The sequence below is a fragment of the Triticum aestivum genome, chromosome 3B (assembly GCF_018294505.1).
Source record: "Triticum aestivum cultivar Chinese Spring chromosome 3B, IWGSC CS RefSeq v2.1, whole genome shotgun sequence".
In the NCBI taxonomy this organism is placed as follows: Eukaryota; Viridiplantae; Streptophyta; class Magnoliopsida; order Poales; family Poaceae; genus Triticum; species Triticum aestivum.
Genome location: NC_057801.1, coordinates 799,853,581 through 799,863,974, shown reverse-complemented (window position 1 = coordinate 799,863,974; position 10,394 = coordinate 799,853,581). Strand labels below are relative to the sequence as shown.

General features: G+C 49.7%; 1 protein-coding gene across 1 annotated transcript; it reads right to left on the bottom strand.

The window, feature by feature from the left end:
* Window positions 1-7,395: 7,395 nt before the first annotated feature.
* On the bottom strand, window positions 7,396-8,715 carry LOC123066686 (ras-related protein Rab-2-A). Its single transcript, XM_044489725.1, has 5 exons — window positions 8,602-8,715; window positions 8,348-8,487; window positions 7,962-8,044; window positions 7,681-7,885; window positions 7,396-7,594 (listed from the first exon to the last, which is right to left on the bottom strand). The coding sequence occupies exons 1-5, from the start codon at window positions 8,642-8,644 to the stop codon at window positions 7,553-7,555; spliced, it is 513 nt and encodes a 170-aa protein (XP_044345660.1). The 5' UTR covers window positions 8,645-8,715; the 3' UTR covers window positions 7,396-7,552.
* Window positions 8,716-10,394: the final 1,679 nt, after the last annotated feature.

Genomic DNA, 10,394 nt, shown 5'->3' with positions numbered 1-10,394 from the left:
ATTTCAACAGAAACTGATACGTGTAAGCTAACCCGTTGATTCAGTATCTGTCGATGAGATGGTGATGTGCTTCTGTTATTGATTTTGCATAACGGCTGAAATTCATTCTCTTTCTGACCTTTTGCATGCTCTACATGGCTTCCAGGGTTTCACAGCTGGCCGAGCATCTATTGGCATCAAAAGGATGGGCATGCTTGACCAGGAATCACTTGAAAAGGCTTTCCAACAGAAACTGATGTCAGAGCATGATGCTGCCTTATTTTGTGCAAAATGGGAGGCTGAGATGGGAAATCCAGATTGGCACCCTCTTAGAGTTACCATAGTTGATGGAAAAGAAATGGTATAGATCTCTTTACTGTGTTACCTCTGAGAACTTAATCAGCTTTCTATAATATTTTATAATTGTGTGTCATTGGTTCCGCAGTAGGCTTTCGGCTTTGCAAATGTTTCCCTGGTACATCTGCTTCTGAATAAACTGGTAGAAACCAGAGGTGCATAGTTTAATATACTCCCCTAGATTTTCTTAATTAATCCAAAAGGAACAGATCAGCAGAGAACAATTTTTTCTCATGGTGTGCTGCAACTGGTCTCTGCACGCAGATCTTGCAGTGAATTGTTTAATAGATTGGTTTAGTTTTGTAATATAACACCAATGTATTCATAGGTCAGTCAGTTCTCTTTTATGTACAACAGTTAATTATTCAATGGATGGTTGATTACTGAATCTGTTAACTTACATATATGTGTATCACTGATCAATAATACCAGGTTAGCTAAGGCATGTTGGTGAAATATGTGGTACGACTTTCAAAACATAATAATATGTTGTGTCACACGAGTTTGGCTCCTTGCTTGTAGAGTGTTCAGCTAATGCATAGATTCATTGTGTTTCCTCTGAGAACTTATCTTAGTGTTTGCTCGGGCGGCTCCCTACCTAGCCGCCGGGGGCGTATACTCCTTCCTCCCCACCCTCCGCCTCCGCCGGGGGATGCCGCCGGTCTAAGCCCGGGGGCCGACGGCGGTGGCGGAGGACATCACCTCTCTCCCGTGGATCTGGGGTTGTGCGGATCCCCGAATCGTGTGGAGGCGCCTCAGATCCGATCAGCAACGGCGATGGCTGTGGTGTGGCGGCGTCGGAGGCGGCGCGGGCTGCGGACGCGGCGACCAGCCCTGTTCGGGCGGCGGCGGCACTGCGGTCGGCGACGGCGGCGGCGCGCCATCTGCCTTTGGATCGGCGGCGGCGGCGTGGAGGGCCTGGTGGTCGCGTAGGCGGCACCTCCGTCAGATCTGTTCTGACCGGTGCAGTCGACGGTGGTGGTCATCTCTTCCGTCAGAGGTGATCGGCCTGCGGCTGGGTGATCGGATCTCGAGATCCGTCAGCTAGACCCGGCTACGAGTCGGGGAGACATAGTTGCCGGTGAAAACCGAGCCGTTGGCGGGCGATGGCGGCATTTTGCATCGTTACCTTGATGAAGGCATCGTCGTGTAACTGTTGTCAACCCACTCGTGCTGCTTCGGGGGAAACCCTAGGATCTGGCCTTCCAGATCGGACGATGGAGGTACTACGGTGCCGTCTCTCTCTTGGGAGCATCGTTTGTGGAGCAGCGCTGGAAGACAGAGGCGGGAGGTGGAGCGGCTTCGTCTTGCACGGAGCTTCGGTGGAGCTGTCAAGTCATGCCTGACCGACAGGTGCTACACTGAGTCATGCCTGGTCGGCAGGTGCTACGCACGACAGATCTTCCAAAGACTTCAAGCTGTGTCGGCTGGTCGTACTTGGCAGCGCAGTGCTGAGGTGTATCAGCGGCGACCGCGATGTGCTCAACTGTTTGCGCGCAGGGAGGAGGTACCGTTGGGCGCCATGGTGGCGTCGACGATAGCTAGACCGAGCAAGGTTGATGCATCAGTACAGTTCTGAAGATGGAGCGATGTCAGTTGGCGGCGACGGCCTCTGAGAGCACGCCGGACCGACGAGACCCATGCCCGGCAGGCGTCCTGGATGGGTCCTCAGGTCTTAGATGTTAGGTTTGGCTGCGATGTCTGTTTGGTATTAGGCCCAGACTATCTGCGCCCCTTCATCAACTGGATAGGTGTAGCGACAGTTTGTTGCTTAGATGGAGGCTTTAGTCTTACTGTTGTATTACTTTGTAAGGTCTTGTGAGAATAATTAATAAAGTGGCCGTATGTATCGCCCAGATGCAGAGGCCGGGGGTCATCCTCCTTTTCTAAAAAGAAAAATCTTAGTGTCTGCTACTCGCGGTGGAACAAATCACTATTAAATAGCAGTCTTGGCATGTTCATGAAATGCAGGTTTTTGAACCAATTAAATAGTTTGTTAGCCTTGGAAAAATGTCTTCCATCTAACAGTGTGTGCTGTGTTGTAGGAAATTCTCAACGAGGACGACGAGAAGCTTAGGGCTCTGAAAGAAGAAAATGGCGAACAGATCTATGGTGTGGTGACAAAGGCCCTGCTCGAACTCAACGAGCACAATCCCAGGGGCCGCCATCCTGTTAACGAGCTGTGGAACTACAAGGAGGACCGGAAAGCCACCCTGGAAGAAGCTGTTGAGCACCTCCTGAAGCAGTGGCTGGTGGACAGGAGCATCCTCAAGAGGAAGCGCACTGAAGAAGATGCTGGAAGCACTTAATCTCAACTGGACATGACGGGCTGAAGTTGCTGCAAGTACTTAATAAGTTTTAAGTAATTAATAAGTTGGACATGATGTTATTTTGGCCTTGGCGTGTTTGAGCTGTGTGATTCTTGACGCTGGGGCAGATGGTTTCCGGTAACTTATAACCTTTCAGTTGCGGTGGTGGTGTAGCATTGCCATGAATGCTTGCTGGTTATCCTCTTCAGGTTTCTCCGGGGTTTGACACTGAGTTGGTGCGAATGAAGGTGCATTTTGCCTTTGATTTGGGATCAGGCTCTTGATGTTAAAGTAGCCATGCATACCTAACAAGCAACAACTGCTCTGGTTTACTTTGCTGCTATTGCTTGACATTCTACATCTAAATTCTCTTTAGTTACCCCTTTTGTTTTGAATTAGTTCAAGTTCTAGTTCTCTGGCCCAAATCCTCCCGAAACAGGCTTTTGCCCCGCTTTTCATATAAAACTTCAAAAGACAAGGTACACGGCCGTAGGATACATGGTACTATCTCTGTCCGGAATTATTAGTCCGTCCCACCAAATCACAGGTACCAAGGCACCCTACTTTCTCTCACATGCGTTGCATGCATCTATACTCCCGAGACACAGTGTGAAGGCCATGAACCAACCAGAGTGCTCTCTCTCTCGCATGCATAGGCTCCCACCTCTGGCCTAGCGGCTCGAATTAAATGCGCGCAGGGAGACGTACCAGTGAGGGGGGCAGTTGTACTACTTTACGCACACTGATAGCGATAGCGGCCTTGTAAACACGTACATGCATGTGGTGCCGAACAGACTTAAAAACCCGAACAGAGGTAGTAGTGAGGAAGCCCTCAACAAAGCAAATCTAAAGTTACAACATAAAGCATAGAACGATCCTAATACATCGACGTGGCCCGATAACCGGTGCCTAAGCTCCACGGCAACGCCCTCAAGAGGGTAACGCCGCCAGGCATCGCCGCTGCCGAGTTCGTAAACATGGATTTTTATCCGGAACCCTGGCATAGGGAAGAGCCTCGCGACAACGTCCTCAAGAGGATAATGACACCCGCGAGAGTCACCGTTGTTGGCGCCGACGCGCGAAGCTTTCGCTTGGAATTCCTCCGCCCCACAGGAGACACCTAGGTCACCACCGCAACGAAGAACAGCCCGCCCACACCAGATTTCGGTGCCACCACTTCTGCTCGAAGAGAGCAGCCAGAGCCTCCCGCCACTACTCCCCTTGACGCCCACACGACCAAGAGTCGAAGCCACCACCGCCACCATGGAGCTCGCCGGAGAGCAGTCTAGGTAGCCCATCTTCCGAAGCCGCCACCCCGACATCCAATGAGGAATCCATCATCGACACCATAACAAGCAACCACCACCCCCAAGCAACCCACGGATCACCGCCTCGACATGGCCGGAGGTGACTGGAGCAAGCCCGAGGAGCAACCAATCCCGGTCAGGGGGATCCATCAAGCCCTCCACCGGCGGGTCAGCTCGTGCCACCGGCCAACTGCCAGCCAACATGTCCGGGAGGGGTATGCGTCACCCCAACAGATCCAGCTGTCCAGATCCAGATGGGGAGACCATCGAGGCATCTGGCACCTCCGGCCGCCCCATGGCAGCCGACACCTTTGGGCGCCAATCACCATACCACCGTGACTCCGTCGCCCCCCCATAGCATGTTGCGCCACCGCCGCGGCAAGGCCAAGGGATGCCTCACAACCCAGCACACCCGACGTTGCCAGCCCGCAGGAGGAGACGGCCACATGTCCGCACGAACTCCACCACCACCGCGTCACCACTCCACCGACCATTGTAGAGACGGCCTAATGCGGCCCAAGCTGCCCGCATAGCGCCCCAGCCCGCGCCGCCCGCCAGATCTGGCCGCCGCTATGTCAGCCGCCACTAGTGCATGGCCGGGTACGCCCTGCCCCAGCGCATCCCACAGCGCCGCCAGCAGGGCCTCGAATCTTCGCCACGCAGACCCGTCAGCGCGCCGCCATGTCTTGCGCATCGCAGCACCCAGGCTCGGCGATGCCGGCCCGCACCAGCCCCTGTCGCGGGAGGGGGTGAGAAGTCCCTGCCGCCGGCTATGGTGGTGGTGGGAGTGGAAGGAGGGGAGGTGAAGGGAGAGGCGGCTGGCGTCTAGGGTTCCTCCCCCGTCACCCACAGGAGCGCCAAAAGGAGGAGGGGGAGTTTTTCCAGTCTATGGTTTTGCTATTCTTCGTCCGTCAGATCTTCCTTCAGTCCTTTCCTTACCACCTCACCTCTGGTTGCGACACTGTGGCTCAGTGATGCCGATCCCCCTCCCCTCCTCTAATGAGGTTGCTATGTTTTTCTGAAAATCACGAGGTTGCTATCTATTAGTGATGATCGTTGCGAAAAAAGCCCCCACGGCCCACCCGCCAGTCTGCTTCCTCGCCTCTGCTAGTAATACCACAATCTGCCACAACGTCCCCCGCCTTCAATGAGATCCTAGCTAGGCCTCACTGGGTATGCTACGGCCTGCCACGTCGCCCCGTCTCGTCCTAAGATCTCCCCTAGTGCCTTCCCTTCTCCACAAAATCAATTTACAAAAGTTCTGATTTCAGGCAACTTACAAATAACAAACATCTGTGGGGGCGGGGCGCGCCCTAGAAGGCCGATCCTACATAGCAGGTATATGGGGAGTGCCGCTTAGTCCGGGCGTTTGGGCCGGATATGGATCGCCATGTTGGGTGGCATTTTTTTGTCCGGGCACTAACTGGGCAGCCTGCTCGAGCATTTGGGGGCGGGTATGGGTGTCCGGTTATGGATACTCCAAGAAATATCTTGACATAGATTTGTACTAGAAGGTACAATTGTCTATCTCAGGTGTAAATAAAGTTAAGATTACATAATAAACTGAGCCGAGCCCTTGCACTGCGATTCTTTGGTGGGCCGGCTACACACACGCGCCCTCCTCGATCACAATCGTGTCCTAGTTGTTGTTGCACTTTCTTACCACCAAGCATTGTTCAAAAGGTCGTTCGATTCAGCGATTTATTATCTGATTTATCGCTACTCGGGGCTGACTGATAAGATTATGCCTTATCATTACTGTTTATCGTTTGAGCCGAGTTATCGCTCTGACAAGCCATTTATCGGGAATGTACCGATAAATCCGGCCTATTAATAGCACTATATTTGCAAAAACTATGTTTATTTGTGTTGTGGACCTCGTTACGCAATATGTATTGTTGTCCTATTTTGTTTGTCATTATACGAGGATTCAAAGGCAAGGAATCAAGGTAACACATCTGTCCAATATTGTTTTGGTGTTGAATGTAGCATATTCTAGTGTTGGGAACCTGGGATTTGCAAAAAATGGCCAATTAATAGTCAACCGATTAATCGGCTGATTTTCGATTAATCTCTAATCCAGTGGCCGAGCTAGGAAGGAGTGTGTGTGTGGGGGGAGGGGGGGAGGGGGGGGGGGGCAAAAGTCAAAACATGAAGAACTAAGAGGACAAAGATTGATCTTTCCTCCGGCTTGCACTAAGCTCCGCCACTGCTCTAATCGCCAGTTGACCGACACGGTAACGATAATCGATATCCTCAACATTGTCACGAAGAGGAGAACAAATGATTATTACCAGAAGAGAATTAGCTGGGTCTGTCTACATTGATCAGGATTGAGTTGTCAGCCACTTTTTTGGAGAAATTCAGCAGCAGGCAGCGTCACGGGGTCGTGTCAAGTGTCCATGTTTCACAGTGGAAAGGGAACAATTCACATTTGTCGGTGGTGCATAGCTCCGTTTCTGCTTAACTCTCTCTCTCTCTCTCTCTCTGTGTGTGTGTGTGTGTGTGTGTGTGTGTGTTTATTCTGAGTTCTATTCTTCAGTGATTACAAAGCTCTATTCACATTGTAAACCATGATTACAAAGCTTCCAATGAGGAGTTCACGTATGACAGCCGGGAAAAAGGAAATCACTCGCCTAAAGATTTAACTTTCTTTCCCACAAAGGAGGGATTAGTTGGGAATCATGACATGTCCCTGGCCCTATTTCATGGAATTGTGGCTATAATACGCTGCATTGTACTTTCGTGAGCCTACGCACGGTCCTCAAATCCTCGGCTGAGGTCCGGCATGCCGGGGGTTGATCTCTGCCACTGCACGGACACGGATTAAACCTATGGACGCACACACAATCCATCCCCGTGACCACATTTCAGAGTCTGAGTCGGTACATTTGAAATTGATGAAATAGTCACAGACACCTCATAGTTAACAGGCACGCCGTACTAGTGAAAGAATAGCGTAAGAAAGACTGAAACAAATTCACGAAATTGCGAGCGTACCCATGTCAAGTCTAGTACTTAAATCCAAGTGGACAGGTTACACAACAAGGTAGGATCCTAACCAACTGAGCATGTAGAGGTGAATCCCCTAAATCATTTCCCAAGTAGGTTTGTTATTTTTGGTGGTTAAAAACTTTACATTAAAACAACCATAGGACATTAAAACACATTCTTTTTACTTTTACTGAAATACAATACAAACGTTGAGGCACTTGTCAGATACATTACCACATACATGTGGTAAGCAACCCAAACTTGATAAAAACAAAAGTTACATGGCAGTTATTGTAGTAAAGTTTAATACTAGCACATAATACATATGCGTGTGCACATTTGCATATCATTCCATTAGCCGCAGTAGCTCTAAGGAAAGCGCACTTCGAATCCGGTGACCAGCAAAAATTAAGGAAGGAAAACCAGTTCATGCTCAGGGCTGGAAACACTAATGAAAGCACCAAGATAACTGTTTTTATGTAACAAGGTTCAACAGGCAAACAAGCTGAAAGAAAAGGGCCTGGGTAGGGAAACATTAACTGAAGCCCAGCACTTGGGCCTCTTTGGCTAAAATTTCACCTAATTATATGGATCGAAGAGAGGATCCTAAGTTTTCTGGTATATTGCTCCAGCAGTCTGAAGGAAACCCTGCATCTCAAACAGCGTGAGAAAATGATCAACAGCAAAGAGGCTTTGGTTGCACTGAGATGCACCAAGAATCAAACAAACATTACCTCCACAACATTCTGTGCAGTTTTGGCAGATGCCTCCATGAATAGCAGACCATGGTCCTCTGCAAACCGCTTGCCCTCCTCATAGCTCACGGCACGGCTGTGAGATAGATCACATTTGTTCCCAATCAGCATTATTGTCATGCCAGGGTGCGAATATTGCCTTGCATCTTGCAGCCAGTTCACGAGATGGTTAGAAGTCTCCCTCCTGAATGTCATTGGTTATGACACAAACACCATGCATTTCATACAACGGGGCAGCTTTCATTGTGTCGGGCAAGTACCTGGTGATGTCATAAACCAAAAGAGCACCGACAGCCATGTAGTAGAGTGGTGTAGTCAGCGATCTGAATGCGTCTCTGCCTGGCTGTAATGTTAACAGACAGCACAAGATGGATTATTTGTCTCGCCAACTGAACGGTTCAAGGCATGACAAACCTTGTGGAAGTGGAACTCAAAATCGCACTGTGCTATCTCACGAGAGGTACTAATATTTCATAAAGAGAAACTCGTATATGCCACAATTACTAACGGTGAACCCATAGTCTAGCACAGATGTCGCTTCCACTATAATTTCCAAGCAGGGTTCGGTAAGACTAATAGTTTCATAAGAAGCTAGCTGGCACTAATTGCTACAGTGGATCAGAGTTCAGAGAAGAGGAAAGATTACCGTGTCCCAAATCAGAAGCTTGACGGGCTTGTTGTCGATGGTGATCATCCTGTCTCCGCGCTCGGTGTCGAGGTTGAGCTCAAGGACGGGGTGGAACTCCTTGTGGAGGAACTGCACCAGCAGGCATGTCTTGCCGACACCTGCACTAGGTCGTCGGACCATCCAATCAGATCTCCCCGACATCGAGAGGAGAGCTGCACGCGACGGAACGAGCAGCAAGAGGAGGGGATTGGAAGATGACCCGGGGAGCGTACCTGAGTCGCCGATGAGGACGTACGTGAAGTTGTAGAGCGACATCCTCTGTTCTAAGATGACTCTTCGTGGGGTTCAGGAGATTCCGAGCGACTCTGAAGAGGCCTTAGTGCGCGAGGCGGCTACGCTAGAGTGAGTGCGGAACACTTTGATCATCATTTTCTCATGCTTTCAGTGTAGTAGTAGTTGTTGCACTTGTTTATCGAAAAGAGAACACATGATTAGCTGAAGAGTGAAGAGGCCTGCAGTAGGTCTGTCTATTGTGACGAGGATGAGTTGACACTTGACAGCAACATTTCTGAAGAATTCAGCAGCAAGCAGTCTCCTGGGAGTTAAACACATGGTTTAGGGTTTTGCGTGGGTGATTGACATCCAACCTCACGTCTAAATATTTAGATGATCACAATACAGTTACATACGTATACAAATACGTGTACAAGTACAATATACTAGACCCTAGCCCCCTCAATTTGAACTACATACAAGATTCAGATTGGTTCTAAAGCGGTCTAGCATCTGTCTAGTTAGTAAATACATCTGCTAACTGATCATCAGTAGAAATAAACCTGACTTCCAGTTTAGAAGCAGCTACTCGTTCTATCACAAAATGAAAATCAATTTCACTGTGTTTAGTCCGAGCATTAAACACTGGATTCGCCGTCAGGTAGGTTGCCCCTAAGTTATCACACCACAATATGGGTGTACACTGCCGTGGGACTCCAAGTTCTGTGAGAACTGAGTCTATCCAAATGGCTTCAGCCGCGCCAACTCTGGCTCAGTGCTTGACCTCGAGACTGTGGGTTGCTTCTTTGAGCTCCAAGATACAAGATTGGGTCCAACAAAGATAGCAAAACCACCAGTGAAACGCCTATCATCAACACAGCCTGCCGATTCTGCATCGGTGAATATACTCACTCCAGTAAATCTGGACTTACGAATCCGTAGTCCCATTTCTAGCGTATCTTTGACATATCTCAGAATACTCTTAACCGTCTCACAATGATCCTCCGTAGGCTGAGACAAGAACTGACACACTTTGTTCACCGCAAAGGAGATATCAGGACGAGTGAGGGTCAAATACTGAAGTGCTCCAACCACACTGCGATACCGAAAGGAGTCATCAGTACCTAGTAGTGCACCACTATGACGTGAGAGACTCTCGGATGTAGCAAGCGGAGTGGAAGTGGCCTTGCAGTTCTCTATGTTGACGCGATGAAGAAGATCCAATGCATACTTTTTCTGCGTCAAGGTCATGCCCCCTGAATGAAAGGACGATTCCAAACCAAGGAAGTACTCCATGAGACCCAAATCTTTGATGAGAAAGCACGGGGCGAAAGGCGCTGACTCAAACGAGCATACCAAGCACGGGGCGACTGTTTGAGACCATAGATAGACCTTTGAAGTTTGCATACATGAGAGGGATAAGTGGCATCCGCAAACCCGGGTGGCTGCTGCATATACACATCTTCGGCCAAAAACACATGTATAAAGGCATTGCTCACATCAATCTATCGGAGGCTCCAACCATGAGACACAGCAAGAGACAGAACCAAGCGAACCGTGGCAGGCTTCACCACCGGACTAAAAGTATCTCCATAGTCAATCCTGTGTTGTTGAGTGAAACCGCGAGCAACAAGACGAGCTTTGTGCTTATCAACAGACCCATCCGGACGATGCTTGGTTTTGAAAATCCACTTGCAGCCCACAAATTGACACCAGGTGGCCGAGGCACTAACACCCAGGTATTAGTGTGATGGAGAGCAGCAAACTCCTCAGACATGGCGGCGCGCCAGGC

Excerpts from the sequence above, each read along its gene's own strand:
- LOC123066686 (XM_044489725.1), bottom strand. The coding sequence starts at position 8,644 with ATGTCGCTCTACAACTTCACGTACGTCCTCATCGGCGACTCAG. Across the intron at positions 8,045-8,347 it reads AGCTTCTGATTTGGGACACG|CCAGGCAGAGACGCATTCAG; the intron begins GTAATCTTTCCT and ends TTAACATTACAG. Across the intron at positions 7,886-7,961 it reads TTGGTTTATGACATCACCAG|GAGGGAGACTTCTAACCATC; the intron begins GTACTTGCCCGA and ends AATGACATTCAG.